This window comes from Herpailurus yagouaroundi, unplaced genomic scaffold (assembly GCF_014898765.1).
Source record: "Herpailurus yagouaroundi ecotype Mexico unplaced genomic scaffold, PumYag 184, whole genome shotgun sequence".
Taxonomy (NCBI): Eukaryota; Metazoa; Chordata; class Mammalia; order Carnivora; family Felidae; genus Herpailurus; species Herpailurus yagouaroundi.
The window spans coordinates 33,408,860-33,429,406 of NW_024412415.1; the positions used below are offsets into that span (position 1 = coordinate 33,408,860).

Here is a 20,547-nt window from a genome sequence, read left to right on the forward strand (position 1 = left end):
ATCCACCCACCCATCTATCCACCCACCCACCCACCAATCCATCCACCCATCCATTCAACAAATGTTTATTGAGCACCTACTACATTTCAGTCACAATTCCAAGACCAGGAATACAGCAGTAAACAAGACCAAGTGTTTGTCAGCACAAAGTTTGCAGTTCAGTTAGTTGCCTAGATTGGACTGAGAGCCCTGAGGGTGAGGAACATGTCTGACTTGTACAGGGCTGCACACAGCTGATGCTCAGCTAGGGGGCATCGGGCTGACCTGAGGCCTGACCTGAGGCCAGGTCCCGAGACTCCCATGCCCCATCTTCCCAGCTGGGGTTTTCTCTTTGCTGGTCCTGGGGAACCCCTCTCCTACAGGCCCTAGGGACGAGGTGGTGCCCTGCAGGGGCTTCCGAGCCTGAAGGGGACTGCCCCTCTGTTAAAGACCTTAGAACAGTATTACTGACCCAGCTGCTCTTACTCTGGAACCGACCCCAGAAGTTGGCAGACCAGTTAGCTCCATGACTCACAGTACATTCGACGCCTAATAATAAAAGAAAGGTGAAAAATGAGTGCCCAGCCTGGCGCTGAAGACTAATAAAATCAGACTTTTTGCTCACCCAAAGCCTTTGCTTCCATTCCAGATTTCTGGAACACTCCCTCCCTATCACTCCCCACATCGGCACTGAGCTCCTCAACCCTGCTGGCTCCCGTGGAAAAGCCTCAAATCTCCATCACTGCTCCCTTCTGCAGACAGGTCTCCCCCTCTCCGGGGGGAATTCAGAGAGCCTTTTCCAAATCCATTTTTCAGATCTTTCCTCAATCGGTCTTTGTTCTTCAAGCTGCCTTCCGCTTGGTGCAATTTGCATCTCAAAGCCTGTGACAGCCTGAATGTACAGTAAGTGACTTTGGGGAAAGAGGGGGGAGAATTGTGCTCTGAGAGAGAAGTCACAACTTCATTCCATTTGTCTGAGGGCCGAGATTGACAGCCTCGCTTTATGTTTTTCCCTTTTTTGGAAGAATGACTGCCTTTTTTTGAGGGAAGTGAAGGCAAGCTCTTAGGCAGACAGGGAAGTGTTGGTCCCTTATTTTAGTTCGCGGTTGTGGGCTGGGACCCTGGGATTTGAGGTACAGGGGACCAGGGAGGCAGTCTGACTGGTGGATATCCTGAGAGGTCAAAGAATCTCACCCCTCTGCCTTGGGTCAGGGCCACTCCTGAACTGTCTCCCTGGCTTCAGTCCTAGCAGAGCCACTGAGGTTGGAAATAATAGGGCCTGGTTCATGAGGACTTTGTGAACTTGGGCCATGGGCCTACCTCCCCCAGAGGCACCAGCCTAGACACCAGACCCCTTTGCCAGCTAGCTGGATCTGCTCCCCACTTTCCTTCTCAGGCCTGGAGCCTCCCACACCTTTAGAAATCAGAGCTCCATCCCTTAGCTGTGAAACCCCGGGCATGTACCCTCTCTGTGCCTCACTTTCTCTATTTGTGATAATACTGATACTTATTTCTCACGGCGCCAGGATGATTAATCAAAATGCTATATAAAGCACTCAGCACATAGCCTGGCACAGTGTGTGCTCTGTAAGTAGGAGCTTGGTGATGACAAGGGCTTTTGCCCACTCCCTCCCCTTCCTCGGTCCACCCAGGCCCAGAAATAGCCCGTGGGCTTCCCAGCCTGCAACCAGCGAGGGGGAGGCTTGTCTCTGGTTGATACAGTCACTGAGCATTGTAGAGAGGAAGGTACTCACAGCCCAGTCATTTGTGCCCAAAAGGGAACGGGGCTGGGGGTGTGGGGGCACACTGGCGGGACTGCTGGGAATGCCCAGAGGAAGGGGAACTTGGGGAGGGGCCTGGGGGCATTTTGGCACCTGATCATGCCCTTCTGTAGTCAGCCTGCCTGCTTATCGGAGCCCCCCCTGTCTGCCAGGGTTAAATGAGATAAGGCATGTGGAGGTTTACCATGACGGCTGGTATACAGCAAGGACTCAATAAACTGAGCTATACCGCGTGTATTGTTAACAACTATAACACGCTTCATTTCACATCATGGGGTGAAGAGGTGCTGGGGATCGGGACAGGGGGCTCTCTGGAGTCTGGCTGGCTCAGATCCAAGGCACAGGACCTCTGGGTGGGTGTGAGTTTGAGATTCTGTGCTCTGAGCCGGCCTGAGGCCTCACAGCCCTCCCAGCCGCCCCTCCTCACCCCCCTCCCCAGTGCCCCAATTCCAGCCTCACGTTGACACATTATCAGGGTCGGAGGAGCCTCCAGTGATCACATGTTCTCACACCTCCCTGTACCCATGAGGAACCCTGGCCCCAAAGAGAAGTGTCTTCCCAGGGTTGCAGGGCGTGCCCAGATGCCCTCGGGGCTCTTTCCCAGGGGTTCTTGCCCTCAGCCCCTGGCCAGAGTCCCAAATCAGACCTACGGAGGTGTTGGTGGTGACAGTGGCTCCCCTCCAACCCACGGGATTCGCATTTGGTTAAGGTTAGGGTAAGATTTAAGGAACCCAAATCCTTGAGACCCAGAGGAATGTGCAGCTAGTTGTACAATTTCAGCCCATGAGATCTGTTCACCGGAAGGGCCTTCCCCAAGCCCTCGAGAGACACTTGCCTGCTCTGTGAGGCGTGCGGCCACGCGGCCTCAGCGTCTGCAGCTCCCGCCTCCTGTGTCCACGGACCCCGGACGCTTCAGGGAGCAGAAGTGATATAGGGGACGGGAGGGGCATGGCAGGGATGGCCGCGCTTAGAACCCTGCATTTTATAGATGGAGACACAGTGGCCCAGAGAGCGCGAGGGACTTGGTCAAGGCGGCACAGCTCGTGGGTGCCCCCACGTGTCAGACGATCAGCTGGGGCCCCAAATCCTTCAGAATCTCATCTCCTCACTGCTCCCTGCCCCCCACCAAGAGAAGCACCCAGGCAACAGCAACACCCCAGGGACTTTCTGTGAGAAGCTTCCGTCTGCCCGGACAGGGAGGCAGAACGCCCAGTGATGAGGCATGAAGGTTCTGACGTCCGTGGGCCTGGACTCCAGTCCTGACTCCACCATTTACTAGCCATGTGCTTTGGGCAAGTCACCTCCTATTCTGTGCCTCTGTTTCCCCAGCTGTAAAATGGAAAACACGCTGAGTCTCAACCCAGAGGCCCTCCTGAGGATTCAGTGAGATGTCACAGAAAGCCTCAGAGGGTGCCCGGTATAGGGCGTGCCCGCGGGCTCCCCACGTAGGGTGCCAGCCCCCTTCCCTCTGGTTTACTCCTTGATCTCGAGTGACTCTGGCCCCAATCTTAGTCTCCTGAGATAATAGATATGCACGAGAGTTTTCAAACTTCAGTTCTTAACGCTGGAACATGCTGTGCAAATAAAACAGGTTCTTAATGGTAAGGGCGGGGCAGGGGGCAATCTGCATAAGCCCATGGACCCCTTCAGAGAATAACATTTTTTTTTTAACGTTTATTTATTTTTGAGACAGGGAGAGACAGAGCATGAACGGGGGAGGGTCAGAGAGAGGGAGACACAGAATCTGAAACAGGCTCCAGGCTCCGAGCTGTCAGCACAGAGCCCGACGCGGGGCTCGAACTCACGGACCGCGAGATCATGACCTGAGCCGAAGTCGGCCGCTTCACCGACTGAGCCACCCAGGTGCCCCGAGAATAACATTTTTAATTACACAAACTAGGATTAGAAAAGAAACCAACAGTACTGACATATAGTTACCAAAATTATACCAGAACTATGACATAGTAGGATATGTGCTTTTATATGAAGTGTAACACATTAATTAATGTATATTAAATAACACATTAAATAATGTAGATTAAATATAACGCATTAAATAACATGGCCAAGGGGAGCACCTCATAAGTGCTGTCATTTCACAGTAGTGCTGAATGTAAACATTATGTGGGGACAACAGTAGCAGAATATGATGTGATCTGAAAACATCTGTGATTAGTGATGAAAAAGTTACAGGTTCGGCTAGTCTTGCTGGGCTTTGTTGCCTACATTTATAAACAAAGGAAATAACAAATTGCAGTCCGAAGCTGGTGACATTTCTCTCCTGTCCAAGCTCACAGACCTACGGGGTCTGTGGACCCAGATAAAGACCCCCGAGATAAAGTCAGAGGTGGAAGGTCATTGTGTAAAATCAGGACAAGTAGAATTGTTCTGGTGAAAGCTTGATGGGGGAATGGAATGGAACCTGCCTGAGCCCCCCTGACCCCTAAATCCTAAGCTTTGCTGGCAGTGAGGAAGCCTGACTTCTCTGCCTGGCTCCTTGTGAGCTTGGAAAGGTCTCTTTGTGTTGCTGGGCCTCAGTTTCCCCATCTGTAAAATGAGCCGTTGCACCCATTGTTCTCTAAGATCTTGTCCAGCCCTGTGGTTCGGAGAGTCACGCTTCTCCCTGCTACTCCGGCCGCCGCCACCCCCAGAGACAAAGGCCTCAGAAGTGTGGGTCTGCAGGAGCCCTGGACCAGAGAGAGGGAACAGCTGGGGCCAGGCTGGCCAGCTCCCAATTGTTCAAGGCAGGAGGAGGAGGAGATGCGTGGTGCTCTCCAAAGCGACAGCTGGGTGAGCCTGGCTGGGGGCCTCGTCCTCGCCTGCCATCTGTGCCTCCTTCCTGCAGTCCGCCAGCGGGGGGCGGGTGGGGGTGCGGATGGGGCCCGAGGCCAGGCAGCAACCTGGCTGGGAGGGGGAGGGGCCGCCTGAGAAAGAGCCAGGGTAGAACACCGTTGCCTATTCTCTTTCCACCCTCTTTTTTCCCACCCTGGTGGCAGAGAGTCCCGGACGGGGGAAGATGCACAGGCCTGGGTCCAGTTAGGTTACGTAATGGCTGTGTGACCTCTGACAAGTTACTTAACCTCTCTGAGCTTCACTTTCCTCCTTTGTCCAACAGACATCGTTCCTAAAAATCATTCCTGGGTATCTGAATGAGATTTAAATGATACGGGGTAGATGAGGTACCCCCCCCCCCAGCCCCGGCAGTGCTGACAGAGATAGCGCTGTGGGCTCAGGGCTGTAAGCCATCCAGAGAGCGCTTGCACCTGAAACAGTGAGAGCACCTGCTGGTCGGAATGCAGCTTTGAGGCCAGGATGAGGCTCTGGGCAAAGGTCTGTAAAACACTCTCATGGCCCCCAGGCACTCGGGGACTTTGTTCCAGCTCTTCCCCACTTGGGACTGCCCTTAACTCACCAATACCTGCAAACGGAAAGTCTTACCCATTTAGAATAACATCAGTTTTTAACTAAGTATTTCTTTTCGGGGAGTAAAACCTTCACGGAGCTTAAACTTCAAGAGTAACCAGAAGACAGAGAGTGAAAAGTCTGCCCGACAGTCTCGTAAGCAGAAGTGGTTTAACAGGGCACAGAAAGCAGAAATTTATAAAAACAACGGACAAATTGGACTTCATCAAAATGAAAAACTTTTGCTCATTGAAAGATACCATTAAGAACAAAATGATGAAAAATAAGTGAATGTTTAACAACAACAAAAAAGATACCATTAAGAAAGTGAAAAGGCAAGGGCGCCTGGGTGGCTCAGTTGGTTAAGTGTCAGACTTTGGCTCAGGTCATTATCTCACGGTTTGTGGGTTCGAGCCCCGCGTCGGGCTCTGTGCTGACAGTGTGAAGCCTGCTTTGAATTCTCTGTCCCCCTCTCTCTCTACCCCTCTGCCACTCTCTCTAATAAATAAGTAAACATTTAAATAAATAAAAACTAGGGGTGCCTGGTTGGCTCATTCGGTTGAGCACCCGACTTCAGCTCTGTGCTGGCAGCTCAGAGCCTGGAGCCTGCTTCGGGTTCTGTGTCTCCCTCTCTCTCTGGGGGGGGGGGGCCCCCCAAAAGAAACAAATAAACATTAAAAAAATTATTAAAAAATTTTTAAATAAAAAATAAAATTATTAAAACAAAAAAAAAGTGAAAAGGCAAACCACACACATGGGAGCAATACGTACGGTGAGTATTCCTCACAAAGGACTGGTATCCATAATCTACGACTGCGTTCCAAATGGGCGAAGAAAGAAAGGCAAGACTTAAATGAGCGTCATGTAAAAGTGAATATCCAAAAAGGCCGATAAGCCTGTGAAGAGGTGTTACTTTCTCAGAGTCGTTCCAATGAGCATTTTTATGAAGACTGGGGCTGCAAATCTTTTTGTATGTTTAAGACCTATTTGCACTTCGTTGGGTCATTGCTCGGTGGGAAAGTGCAAATGGAAACATGAGTCGGAACCACACACGCACCAGAATGGTCGAAATTTACAAACTGACCGTCTCAAGTGTTGAGGACGCTGTGGAGCAACTAGAACCGTCCTGCTTTGCTGGTGGGAACGTAAAATGTGACAGCCACTTTGTAAATCCCTTCTGCAGCGTCTAATAAAACAAAACAAGTATGTGCCCACGCGAACCCACTCATAGGTTTATACCCAAGGAAAATGACCACATATACCCACAAAAGAACGTCTTATGAAAGAACGTTCTTAGCAGCTTTATTCAGAATACCCCCAAGCTAGAAACACCCCAGACATCCATCAGCAGGATAAACAAATCGTGGTCGATTCAGAAAAATGGAATAATACACAGCAGTAAGAGGGAGTATCTACTGATACCCACAGCAGCATGATGGATCTTTAAAATACATTGAGGGGCGCCTGGGTGGCGCAGTCGGTTGGGCGTCCGACTTCTGCCAGGTCACGATCTCGCGGTCCGTGGGTTCGAGCCCTGCGTCGGGCTCTGGGCTGATGGCTCGGAGCCTGGAGCCTGTTTCCGATTCTGTGTCTCCCTCTCTCTCTGCCCCTCCCCCGTTCATGCTCTGTCTCTCTCTGTCCCAAAAATAAAAATTAAAAAATAAATAAATAAATAAATAAATAAATAAAATACATTGATCAGAAAAAGCCATACACAGAACAGTCCACATCATATGATTCTACTTACTGGAAGTTCAGGACGAGGCGAAAATGATTTACGCTGACAGACGTGAGAAGAGAGGTTGCATTTGGGGTTGGCATGAAGAGACTTTTAGGGTGATGGAAATGTTCTGTGTCTTGATTGTAGTGGTGGTTACACAAGTGTATACGTATATAGAAATGCAATGAGCTGTATAGAGATCTCTGCCTTTTATTGCATGTAAATATTCCTTAGTTAAGAATTTCACATTAGCGGGAAAGGGCAGGTGCTTTTGAAATTTCGATAGATATTGGCACAATTGTCTTCCACTGAGGTTGTAACGGTTTACGTCCTCACCAGCAAAGTGTAAGTGTGCCTGTTTCCTTGCCCCCTTAAAACTGGAGTGTTGGCATACTTTTAAAGTTTTTTGCTAAGGTGATGTGTGGGAAACTTTTCTCAGAATGGTTTCCAGTAGCATTCTATTAAAAACGAAGTTGAAATATCTTTACATGTTCAAAATCTATCTGCAGTTTCTTTTGGTGGGAATCGTCTATACATTTCCTTCATCTGTTTTTCTAAAAGGTCATGGATTCTTTTATCGATTAAGTTATTTGTATATTAGGGAAATTAGCCCTTTCGGGGGATAGGAGTTGCAGCTATATCTCTCAAATGGTGTGGCTGTAATGCAGGTTTCTTGTTTTAAATCTCAAGAGGTCTAATTTACCAGTCTCTTCTTTTATGGCTTCTGGATCTTGGGCCATGGTTGGAAAAGCCTTCCCTTCTCCACGGTTATACAGTAGTTTCCCTCCATGCCTCCCAGTACCTTTACAACTTCATCTTTATATTTAAATCTATATTTAAATTTACCTTGGTGGAGGGGCACCTGGGTGGCTCAGTCTCTTGATTTCGGCTCGGGTTGTGATCTCACGGTCATGGGATTGAGCCCCGTGTTGGGCTCTGCACTAACAGCCCGGAGCCTGCTTGGGATGCTTTCTCTCCCTCCCTCTCTCTCTGCCCCTCCCCCGCCCATGCTCTCTCTCTCCCTCTCAAAATAAATAAGCTTAAAAAAAATAATAATAAATTTGCCTTGTTTGTGAAGTATGAGGTGTAGACTCATCTTAATTTTTTTTTTTTCCCATCTGGTTGTGTTCATACCACTTAGTGAGTCATCCATATTTCAGATCATCTGATTGGAGCTGCAATCTTTGCTACATTCTACATTTCTGTATGTGTTTGGGCTTATTTACGGACCATCCGATCTCTTCCCCTGCATAGGATAAATTAGAGAGAGTGGACAACCTTACGATGTTGAGTCTGTGTTTGTAGTTTGCTTGTTCTAGTCCTTTGTGCCCTTTTGTAGTAAGTTAAAATTTTCCTTCAGATAGATCTCTGCATTTCTTGCCATCTGTATTTACTGTTTTGCTGTTGGTATTGTATATGGGGCCCCTTTTTCCATTATATGGTGCAAACTGGTGACTGCATATTAGAAAGCCATAGGTTGCTATATGTTCATTTTTTATCTCACCATGTTACTAAATTTACTAATTGTTTATGGTACTTTCTCAGGATTTTCTCTCAGGTATCCTAAAGATGTTATCTTCTCATTTGCGAGTAGTAATAGTTTCACCTCTTTACTTATAATTTTCTAGTAACTTTTTCTTTTCTAATTGCATTGGCTAGCACCTCTAGGAAAGTGTTAAGCAAACAGTAGTACTTTATTCCTAACTTTGATGAACCTACATCACATGTTTACCCATTAAATACTTTGAGTTGAGATGGGTGCCTGGGTGGCTCTGTCAATTAAGCGTCCCACTTTGGCTCAGGTCATGATCTCACAGTTTGGGAGTTTGAGCCCCGCATCATGCTCTCTGCTGTCAGGGCAGAGCTCGCTTTGGATCCTCTGCCTCCCTCTCTCTTCTCCTCCCCTGTTCTCTCTCTCTCTCCCTCTCTCTCAAAAATAAATAAATTAAATAAATAAATAAATACTTTGAATTGAGGAAGATAGCTTTTTTTTCCACCAACATTTTATTATGAAGCTTTACAAACATACCTTAAAGTTTAAATAGTTTTGCAGTGAACACCACCCATGTTCTACTATCAACAGCATACTGTATTGGCCAATGCTGGGTGCTCTATTTGTTTGAGGCAGAGAAGGGTCTTCAGACAGACTTCCTTGGAGACATGTTGTGTAGTTGGCAGAGGACCTGGCTCACGTTGTGCCATCAGATGATGCTTAAATGTACAAATACCGAGAGTCAGGCCCCAGGCCACTTAGTGCCCTGCCCGAGGTGTCACATAGGCGTCAGAAGTTGAGGGAAGCCCAGACTTCAGGACATGAAGTGGGTGAGGTGATGCTCAGCTCCCCCAGCCCCTTGCCCCTGTGTTCTGAGCTTCCACAGGACCCAGGGATCATAGAGCGCATTTCCAAGAGACACCCTCTTTCCTGACAGCTGGGGGGGATTTCCTTTCTTCCTTCCTTTCTCCATCTCTGCCTCCTGCCTAGCGGACCCCTCCTAGCAGAGCCCCAGACAAAGAAAGGGAAGCGGCCTGAGAAGGTATTTCCCTCCTTCTCCAGGTGACCTCTTCCTGGACAGCTGGACTGGGCAACAGGCAAGGGTATGGGGGCTGGGGGTCGGGGCACGGGGAAGGAAAGGGCCAAGGGAACTTTGTGCCTCTCTCACCCCTGTGGTGGACAGGAGGCCTCTGCACTGTTATTTTTATTTATATATTGCAGTCACCTCCTTCAGTTAAAAGCAATTAATTAATTAATTATCTATATATGTTAATGCGTTATACACACACACACACACACACACAGCTGCATAGTCAGATAGACTTGAGTTCAAATCTTGGCATTGCCAGGAATAAGCTATGTGACCTTGGGCAAGTTATGGTTCTCACCCCTCCTCGGGGCAGTGGAAGGACCAGTCTGCTTCTGTCAGAGGAAGGCCCATGGCAGACGGGCCCTGGGTGTCCCTGTCCCCAACCTCATCTCTTCCGACTCTCCCTCACTTGCAGGGGCCCTCTCCCACTCTGAAAGTGCCCAGGGTCTCCCCTCTCTTTCCGGGCTAAGCTCACACCTGCCCTGGCTCCACGGGATCTCCCCCGCCCCCCACATGCACCCCTCCGTCCCACCCCTGAGCTGGTCCTGGTCTTACCCACCCTTGTGCCCTTCTTCCTGCTAGCGGTCCGCCCCACACGGCTTTGGGGCACCACCTGGGGGAAGCCCCCCGGGGCTATCATGTTTCTCCCTCTGGTCTGCCACCAGATTCTGCTCACACCGTCCCTACCACGTGGCTGGCCTCACTCTGTTTTCACACCTGTTCCTGCTACACCCACTGGGCTCCTCGAGACCATGGACAATGTCCTCCCATCCTTCTGTTCCAACACCCAGGATTCCACCAGGATACTGGGCCAGGATCTTTTAGGACCAAGAAACGTTTTGAGGTACAGGGTGGTGACAAGTGTTGGCCACGGCCCGAAGTCTTCTGGACTACAAGCTTTGAATGTAAGGCCCTGGGGGGTGGGGAGGGGCGGGTAGTGACACCCTGTGGATAAGACTGAGGCTTCTGACAGACCCCAGCTCAGCCACCTGCAGCCATTCTCCCACATGAAGGAGCAGCCTGGTTGGGCATCTGGGAGCAGCATCCTGTGAACTTAGCATCACGCAACAGGGTTTGCCCTGGGCATCTCGGCTCACTCACAAGCCCCTTCTCGGCCTCAGTTTGCCCCATCCATGAGATGGGAGGGTGCACTAGAGACCGCGGTAATGTGGGCACCGCCTCATGCTGGAGGAATACAGAAAGAGCTAGTTCTGTATGTGCTAGGAGGCAGTTGCTGGGAAGGGGGAGCGAATTCAGACCAGTTAGCGCCATTTCTGTAGGAAGAATTGGAATATGTGACCATGAAGTCAGGAGCTTTGGGACTTAGAATTCAGCTCGGATTCAGCTACTTCCTAGCCAAGCTACTAGACCCTAAAGCCTTGGTTTCTTACTTATAAACTAGAGGCAATAAATCCTACCTGACAGGGGTGTTGTAAGAACAACAATTGCTCACACCCGTTGAGGACATACAATGGGCCAGGGACTGTTCCTTGTCTTATTGGAGTGCTCACAGCAGCCCCATGAAACAGGGGCTGCTCCGTGTTACAGATGAGGAAACTGAGGCACAGGATAGCTGGGTAACTCCCCCGAAGTCACACAGCTGGAAAGTGATAGAGCCAGAAGAAACCAGAATGACACAGACCAAGAGGTCAGCAGTCCTTGGCGTATAGCAAGCCTCGGTCAGCATCACGACCTGGGGCTTCTGCTCCCCTGAGTATGCACACTTGGCAATCTGCAGGACGCGGGTGGGGGGAGGGGCATGGAGGGAGAGCAGGAAAGGGAGCTCCAAGAGATCAGAGAAGCTTCTGGATCATGCAAACAGTATAGACAGGTATACAGACAAGGTTTCTGTTCTCAGGAGCTGTGTGGGCCAGTCAAGGAGACAAACAATAAACAAGGAAACAAACCAGTCATTGAGGTTATTTCATACACAGTAGGTGCTGTGAAAAAAGCCCAACTCAGTGACGTGATAGAGACTTGGGAGGGACATATTAGATAAGATAGTCAAGAAAGACCTCTCTGAAAACTTGGATGGAAAGGAGTCAGTTATGTAAAGTCCACCTGGAAGAGTGTCTTAGCAGGAGGGAACAGCGTGTGCTAAGGCTCAAGGCAGCAAATAAGGCCAATATAGGGGAGGCATCATGGGTGATCAGGAGAGCAGAGATGCAGAAGAGATGGACGGTTAGGCAGGGGCTAGATTATCCAGGACCTGGAGATCATACTAAGGAGTTTGAGTTTTTACCTCGGTGCAGTGGAAGCCATTCAAGCTCAAGGTTACTCTGCTTGAGCTAAACAAAGAAATACACATAAATACACATCCCTTAGAAAACCTGACACAGGATTTGACCTTGAGAAGCAGGGCATCTTGTTCACATTTGGACCATGGCTTATTTGTTGGCATGTTTGTCTGTCTGCAAACGGGGAGGCTTCCTGATGAGAATGGTTACAGGGCCTCTCTCTGGCCAGGGCAGAGTGGGGGTGGCTGTGAAGAGCTTTGTAGACTTTTCTCACCCAGTAGGTGGGATGTGTTCTCTGAAAGAAGTGGCAGGGCTTTGCATAAACGCGGGAGCGGGCCAGAGCCAGGAGAGCTAGCAAGAAACCCAGTCCCGCGGTTGCCCCTGACTTTTGGTGCATCACTGGGTGGCCCCATTTTCTTGGAGAGCAGTGTGCAAGGCTGTCTCTTAGCTTGCTCTGATTTGATGCCCCTGGGCCAGAAATAAACATGAACTTACTGGAGAGATCATTCTAGGGTGGTTTGAGGGCTCCATAAAGAAATCCCTGACAGTGTCCTGCTAATAAAAAGGTTGTTTTTATTATAGATAACCAACCATGTCGGGAACTGGATAGGGACCAAGAAGGCAAAGTAGAAACGTTTAGAATCATTAGTTTTGTATTCATTTTCTAGTGTTGCATAATGAATGACTGCCAAACTTAGCTGGGTAGATCTGGCCCAGGATCTCTCATGAGGCTGCAGTTCGTTTGTCTGCTGGGCTGCACTCAATTGAAGGCTCGACTGGGGCACGTAGGCTTCCGGGCTCACTCACAGAGCTGTTGGCAGGAGGCCCTAATTCCTTGCCACCTGGGTCTCTACGGAGGCTAAATGTCCTCACCCATGGCCCCTGGCTTCCCCTGAGAGGAGATCCAAGAGAGGAGGGCCCGAGGCAGAAACCACAGGCTTTTATAGTTCTCACCACATTCCATTAGTGTCACAGACCAACCCTGGTAAAATGTGGGAGGGGGCTACGGGAGTTGTGTCTACCAGGAACTAGAGACTGCAGGGCACCACCTTGGAGGCTGCCTCCCACCACATCCCACGGTTAAAATGCTTTATGGGGGGCGCCTGGGTGGCTCGGTCAGTTAAGCGTCTGACTTCGGCTCAGGTCACGATCTCACGGTCCGTGAGTTCGAGCCCCGCGTCGGGCTCTGTGCTGTCAGCACAGAGCCCGGAGCCTGTTTTGGATTCTGTGTCTCCCTCTCTCTCTGACCCTCCCCTGTTCATGCTCTCTGTCTCAAAAACAAACGTTAAAAAAAAAATTAAAAATAAAAATAAAATAAAATGCTTTGCGGGATCAGGTAGTGTTCTGAGGGGGGACAGGGATGGGGCATAGGCTGATGCGTCAGCTCACAGGATTCTGACCATGCCGGACTTTTTCAGCAGCCCGGGAAAGCGTGATGGGCAATTCGCAGAAACAGTGAATAGGGAGGGATGAAATTCACTGAGTGCAGCTTGGAGAAGACTTACACCCCAAATAATAGGATTCTCCCCGGGGATAACAGAAGAACTTGATCATTTGGAGTGTGTGTGTATGTGTGTGTGTGTGTGTGTGTGTGTGTGAGAGAGAGAGAGAGAGAGAGAACTTGTTGAACGTCTTCAAGTTGACCTCTTTGAGTACGTGTAACCACATAGTCCTGACTCAGGAGAAACCACAAATGATGCGGTGGCTCAGCTCTGGAAGTGAGAGGAAGCAGCATCACCAGAACCAGGAAGAAGGCTGGTCCGGGACAAAGGGGCCTGGGGGGAGGGAGAAAGAGAGTAAGATCAATCAAGGCAAGAAGCCAGGCCCTCCGGGTTCTGAGGTGGGGACCTGCCACCCACAAACCCATCCTTCCCGCTCCCCACCAAGTGGCCAGGCATTCTGGGACCATAGGTGGAATGTGAGCTCAGTGACCTGCGGCTTGGGTCAGATGGATTAGTGGAAGGTGTCGGGGTGGCCTGGGGTGCCAGTGAGCTCAGGTGGAGGTGGCTGAGAATACACAGCAGCCAGGGGAAACCAAACCCCGAGGGAAAGGGGCTAAGAACAGGCTGTCGCTTGGAGGGTGGGGAAGGAGTGTCGGGAGCCACTGTGAGTGTGGGGAACCCCAGCCAAGAGGCGGGGGGGGGGGTGCAGGGTCCCCTCTTCTACCCTTCAGCAGGAACTCTGAAAGGGGTGTCATTGGAAATGTCAGAATTGGAAAGAAGAGCTTCAGGATTTATCAGGATCCATTCTATTTTCTTATAGGTAAGAAATAAAGACCCAGAGAAGGAAAGTGTCTTGCCCAATGTCACACAGCACTGTGGATGACCAACTAGGAAAGAGACTTCAGCTCCCGAGGGCTGGCAAATAAAAAAGCAGTTGACTTTTTCTGTGTGGCTCCAGAAGCAGAGTTAGGGCGCTTATGGCAAGACGTACAAGGAGGTGGATTTTCATGGCAGTATAAAGAAGAGTTTTCTGGTGAACTGAGCATAATAGCGAGCTACTATGACTGTGAGCATTTAGGTCAAGGCTGAAGCGTGTCTCAAGAACCCCAGCCTAAGGAAGAGCCGGTCTGCTAAATCTCCTCCCACACAGTCTAAATACAGCGTTCTGGATGAGGCTGAGAGCAGCGCCGCCACCGCCCTCTGCTGGTGGCAACGCAGTAGCACAGCTTCCCTGGCTTGGCCACTGCACTGTCCTCTGACCAGTTGAGGCTTTCCAGATGAGAAGCGACCCTTTGGGATCTGAGAGCTCCCTGCTGGCGCTTCAGGAGAGGGGGTGGGGAGTATCCCCTGCACAGATGTTCCAGAAGGCAGGAGGGGGAAGCAGAATGCCCCACCAGTGTCCGTAACATGGGAACAAAGCCCGTGAACCACCCTTGGGTGATCTCTGTGCTCCCTTCCGGTGCGCAGGGCCTCCAGAACTGACAGGGTGGGGACTGGGCACCGACCTGAGTGTCTGCAGACCTGGGTGTGGCCCTGGACATAGCCATTGTTCACTTCCCCCCTGGGTGACTTGAGCAAGTGCCCTCGCTTCTCGGGCTTTCACACGGATGGTGGGGTGTGCAGGGGGCAGGGGCTCTGACCACTGGAGAGGCTCATGGGTAGGAGCTCTCCTGTGGGACACAGCATGAAGCACACCATACTCGGTGATGGCCAGTGACCTCGTCAGCCAGAGTCTGAGGTTAAGAGTTTGCACCGACCCCGGCCACCGCATTGGTTCTCATTTCCCCTCTCCCCCTTTTAGCCAGTAGCCTTAGCTCTTTCTCCTCAGACCTGCCTCAAGGGAAGTCCCCAAAGCATACTCAGAATGAATATGATCAACAACATCTCCCACCACCGCACTTCTCCGGAGTATCGACGTGTAAAAAGCAGCAAGGTGTAGCACCAAAGGAATTAATCCCTAATGGTGGAGTTTCAGGTATGAGTCAGCTGAGGAGTCCGTGATCCTTTCACAAACCAGTAAGATCTTAGAGTCAAGAAAGGAGGAAATCTTCCCCTTCCCTTTTGTGCTGGCCAGACCACGGGCCGGAAGTACAGTATTGTTCTCAGGTCTATGAGCCATCCTTTAATTGGGAAATAGAGCAGAAGGTAATCTGAAGAAGGCAGCCATGATGGTGAAGATACTTCGGATCCGGCATGAATTGGAGTGTTTGTACCGCACCCCCCTTCCGTGTGCTCCAATTTCCCCTTCCAGTGTCTGCCTTCTGCTTTGCTGCTGTTCCTTTATAAGGATTTCACAGTAACAGAGGGGAAACAAGCTTGTGTTACTTCTCCTTCCCCAGTCAGTTCAGCCTCTGCTTGGGCCTGCAAATCTGTCCCCTCCTCTAGCTTATCTTCCTAGAGAAAGCAAACGTTTCCGAGGGCAGGAACAGCATTTTCCAGGAGCTGCCTTAGTGTCTGAAAAGAACCGGGGCTCAGGGGGAGAGTGTCAAGTCCTAGGTGCTACTTCCAGCTCTGCTGCTTTTTTGCTGTGGGACCTTGTGCAAGTCAATTAACCTTTCTGAGCCCCAGTTCGCTCCTCTCTAAAATTAGGGAAATAGTACCTCCCCCAGGGGAACAGTGAGAATTCCAGTAAGATGTTTATAAATGTGTTTGCAGACCATAAAACCAATATCTCTCATAGAATAATACACATAGATACACCCAGCCCCTGCAAGACAGCTTTGAATTCTGCCTCTCCCCATGTAACCTTAGGCAAGCCATTTATAAAATGGAGATAATAAGCGAACACACATTTAAAGTACTTAGAAAAACACCAACAGTAGGTGCTCAGTAAATGTGAATTATTATTATGTCTCCTGGAAAGAGAATTCATTCAGCCGACTGATTTTTGCTGAGCAACTACTATGTGCCAGGCACTGTTAGAAGCACTTCGGGACGCGGCAGGGAACAAAACAGACAAAAACCCTGGCCTTCTTGAGGCCTACATTCCAGTGGGGGAGACTGACAATAGAGTAAGTTGTATCATGGAAGATAAGGCTAGGAAGAGAAATCAGGGAAGGGGACAGGGATGTGGGAGGGTGAAGGGACAGTTACAACCTTAAATAATGGTCGTCGGGTGCTCTGATTGGCTCGGCTTGACTTAAATGTTCCTCCTGGTCCAATCAGGGACCAGGGACCAATGAGGGAGGGGATGTGAATCAGGCTCAGCTTTAATGTTCATTCTGATCCAATCGGCTTAGAGTGTGTGTGTGTGTGTGTGTGTGTGTGGGTGGGTGTGTTTGGGGAGGAGTTAACATGGCTGCAAGCCTCCCCATCTATGAATAAGGGCCGTAGTTAGGGAGTCACTGTCAGCTGCACAGACACTCCAAGGGAGGACCCCTGAATTCAAGCAGAACCTTCTCCTTCTCTTCCTGGCCCACCTTGGCTTTCGACTTCCTTAGAACCTATTTAGCTGAAGGTCTTCTCTTCAGCTATCGGGATTGAGGTGACAGAAGTTAAGGGAGCCACTTGAATAGCAAGGATAACGGCCCCCTTGAACCCCAGGTGTCACTGCCCCTTCCTAAGGCCTAATGTGCACGTGACATCCCCAGGAGAGTTGCTTAGCACCCATGTTGCTGGCCGCTAGCTCACCCTGCAGCCCCACGTAGGGTACAGCCCCTTCCCACCCAGTCTGTGGCCTGGGGCTCCACAGCACAGGGTGTGCGCTCTAGCAGACGAGGGAGCCCCAGTCTCTGTGCTTATGCGAGCCCTCTCTTCCCACTCTCACCCAGAGTCCCCAGGAGGTGGCTTGGGGGCAGGGGGCAACCACAGATGGTGTCCCAGGGATTGGCTGGTGGGGAGCCAGGGCCAAGCTCAGAAGAGCTGCCCACACGGTCTCCTGTGGGGGGCCCCGGACACACAGGCACTGCACCCTCAACCCCCAGCCTTCACGGCTGCATCCGCTGCTGTCCTACACAGACCAGGCCTCGCGGATTTATTGTTTGAGAATCAGAGTAGCCCCGGGTCACTGGAAAGATAATGGGTCTGGCTTGAGGCCAGGTGGCCGGGGGGCTGTGTTCCCCTCCCCACCCCGTCCCGCAGCCCAGCGCCGCTTGACAGTGGGAGCCAGCCCCTGCCCTGGCCCTGTGGGTGGGTGGGTGAGGGAGGGTAGGGACCCTCTGGAAAATGTCACCTGCTTCTCACTCATACATCCATTCCATCAATACTTCTTGAGAGTCTAGTCTGTCCTGTCCCCAGCACTGTGCTAAGTGTTGGGGATACAACAGTGACCAAAACAGACAGCGTCACGGAGCTCGCATTCAAAGGAGGGATTTCGTTGCTAAGTGGCCAGTGCCAAGCCCAGGGAGGGTCCTTGTCTGTGTCTGATGAGCAAATGGGTGGAGGTTCAATTTGTAACCATAGGCTGTCAGAGCGGGAAGGGCCCCGGTGTTTCAGTTCTGTCCCGCAGACACCCCTGAGCTCGTGTGCGGGGGGCCGTGCTAGGTCTGGGGTTGCGAGGATGGGTTAGGCACCTGCCCCACCCTCGAGATGCAGCCTCAGTGAAGCACTGAACCCAGTATGGGGAGCGAGGAGGGAGGGGGCGGGGAGGGGGCTGGGGAGGGCAGAGCACAGGGGCGGGGATTTTGCAAACGATAATGATAACTGAGGTTGGTTGAGTGCTTATTTGGTGCCAGGCTGGGCCGAGGGGGGTTACGGTTATTGTCTCCTGACGACACTGAAACGCTGGGAGGAAGGAACTTGCTCGGTCACGCAGCAGTGTGAGCAGAGCCAGAGTTAGAGGCCGGCCCCGGGAGCTCAGACTGTGTGCAGTCTGTGCCTTCACACATCACCTGGTCCCCCAGGATCACCCGACCTCAGCAGATGCAGCATAAAAGGGGCCTGGGATGGGGCAGGACATCTAAGAAGGGAGCCTGGGGAGGCTCAGTGGGTTAAGCATCTGACTTTTTTTTTTTTTTAATTTTTTTAATGTTTATTTTTGAGAGATAGAGACAGACAGAGCATGAGCGGGGGAGGGGCAGAGAGAGAGGGAGACATGAAATCTGAAACAGGCTCCAGGCTCCGAGCTGTCGGCACAGAGCCCAATGTGGGACTCGAACTCCAGAACCGCGAGATCACGACCTGAGCCGAAGTCGGACGCTTAACCGACTGAACCACCCAGACGCCCCTAACTCTTGATTTAGGCTCAGGTCATGATCTCACGGTTTGTGAGTTGGAGCCCCACATCGGGCTCTGTGCCAATAGCCCAGAGCCTGGAGCCTGCTTCGGATTCTGTGTGTCCCCCTCTCTCTGTCCTTCCCCCACTTGTGCTCTCTCGCTCTCTCTCAAAAGTAAAGGGGTAAACATTAAAAATTTTTTCAAGATAAATAAACTTTTAAAAAGAATAAAACATAAAGGGGGTTTCAAGGCCATTGATGTCCCAGCACCATTGCCTTGGAGGTGGGGCAGCCCCTGTGGCCTGGTGGACCAAGGCTGAGGGTCTGAGCCAGGGGTCCCCTGCCCTGCCCTCGGGTTCTCAGCTTCCGTGTGGGCAGTGCCGGCCCAGGACTGAGTCTTTGCAAGGAAGATGCCAGGCATTGGACCCTGCAGAGTCTGCATGCTCTTGATGGATGGTGGGCTCTCCCAGTGGACAATTCCAAAAAGACAAAGCAGAGGAGGGCCCAGCTCTGGGAAGTATGAATAGTGCCCGAGGATCCACTCCCACTACTGACAAAAGCAGCATCTGGGCAACTGGCAGCGTGTGGTTGGGGGGCGTTATTTGATCCTGAATACAGACTGACATTGTATTTAGGGCCAGAGGGCATAAGAAGCATGCCTTATACTTCTTAGGTTTTATTTGTATCCCACACTCTGCTGAGAACCGTCCATGGTTTTCTCATTTAAGATGGAGGTGCTGATAAGCTCTTGGAGAAACAACCAGCATCCGTGAAACAAGGCAAACAATACAAGGCGGGGCTAAGTTGAAAAGCAGGGCAGCATCATGGTTAGGCCCAGAGAACCACAGAAGACCATACACCATGTGAATGGTACCCCTTTGATTTGTGCAGTGCACGACCCATGCAACTATACAGGGGATCTGGTTAGGTCCAGAGTTTGTAGCATTATTCTCATCCATATAGTTTATGGCATTCAACAAAAATTTCCTGAGATCCTACCCTCAGTCAGGCACAATTCCAGGCATCCGGGTTACAGGAGAGAACTAGGCCAAGCACCACCCCTTGTGTAGCTTATATTCTGATTCAGGAGTCACCCAGACTGAGGCTTGGGTTCTGGCCTTGCCGCTGTATTAATTGATCCCCCTGAGCTTTGGTTTCCTTATCTGCAAAATGGACACAGTGATACGTACTTCATAAGGCTATTGTGACAAATAATTTAAGTGACACTTGATTTCAGGTCTGACACGTGGAAGGCCCTCAGTAAATGACAGCCAGCATTATCCCCAAGAGTGGGTTACGGGGAGAAGGGCTACTGAAGCTGATGGAAGACGGGGAATCACGAGATGTGGAGGAGTCAGACAAGATGTCTTAGCGGGAGCAGGAGGCAGGGTCACTCCTGAAGGATGGCCAGGGCATACAGAGGTCTTTTTAAAGATGAGTGTCCTGAGGAATGTGGGGGCGGGAAGTGAGGCAGTCGTGGGCCAGTGGGAACCCTCCCCCCCTGATTTGGGGACCATATTGTCCCAAACCAAGGGTCAGGACACACATGATCTGGCAAAGAAGCTCTGGGTTTCTTCCCGATGCGAGAAGCAGTCTGAGAATTCTGGGAATTAGGGAGATTTCTTGTATTTTATGAGGATCTGAGACATAACATTTAACACTGGGTCTGTTTCTTGACAGTCTGAAAAGTAGAACCCCAATAGAGCTGAACAAACTGGGGGGTGAGATTGGAGGAGCGCAGGTGGGACCAGGGTGCGGGCCCCTCCAAGGCCAAACAGATAACCTGGATCTGATGACGTACGGACAAGGCACATGATGCAGTGAGGATTCCTGTTGCTAGCTGTGACAGAGGTCACGCTGGCCCTCTTAAGCAGCCAGGGACTGGGGGGGCCTTCCCAGGTTCAAGGGGCTGGGGGTGATGAAGAACCAGACTTGGAACGCTGGGAGGCACCAAGTCAGCCCCTGAGGGTCCCGAGCAGCAAGTGGAGTCAGTCATCTGCCATCCCAGGTGGGAGGTCTGATTGGCCACACCGGGTCACATGCCCCTCCTTGGCCAGCAAAGGACCCTGGGTAGGAAAGGCCCCTCTTCACCTCTCATCACAGAAGGTGAGGTGCTACATCCCATCAGTGGAGTATCAGCGGGGGGGCCCCCCCCCCCCCCCACCAAATCAGGAAAGGAACTTGGATATCCAACAGCCCAAATTCCTACAAATGGTTACAACCATGGAAGCTTCTGGAGGGGCCGTAGGAT

The 20,547-nt window shown here is 51.0% G+C and overlaps 1 protein-coding gene across 4 annotated transcripts in view; it reads left to right on the forward strand.

The window, feature by feature from the left end:
• Nucleotides 1–20,547, forward strand: part of CORO2B (coronin 2B) — a 133,794-nt gene that overhangs the window by 78,050 nt on the left and 35,197 nt on the right. The window contains exon 3 of one of the 4 annotated variants that reach the window (XM_040493087.1): nucleotides 10,130–10,308. The exons of the other annotated variants lie outside the window; for them this stretch is intronic. Within the exon in view, the coding sequence (XP_040349021.1) occupies nucleotides 10,130–10,308 (179 nt within the window). The remainder of the gene's footprint in view (nucleotides 1–10,129; nucleotides 10,309–20,547) is intronic. 4 annotated transcript variants of the gene reach the window in all.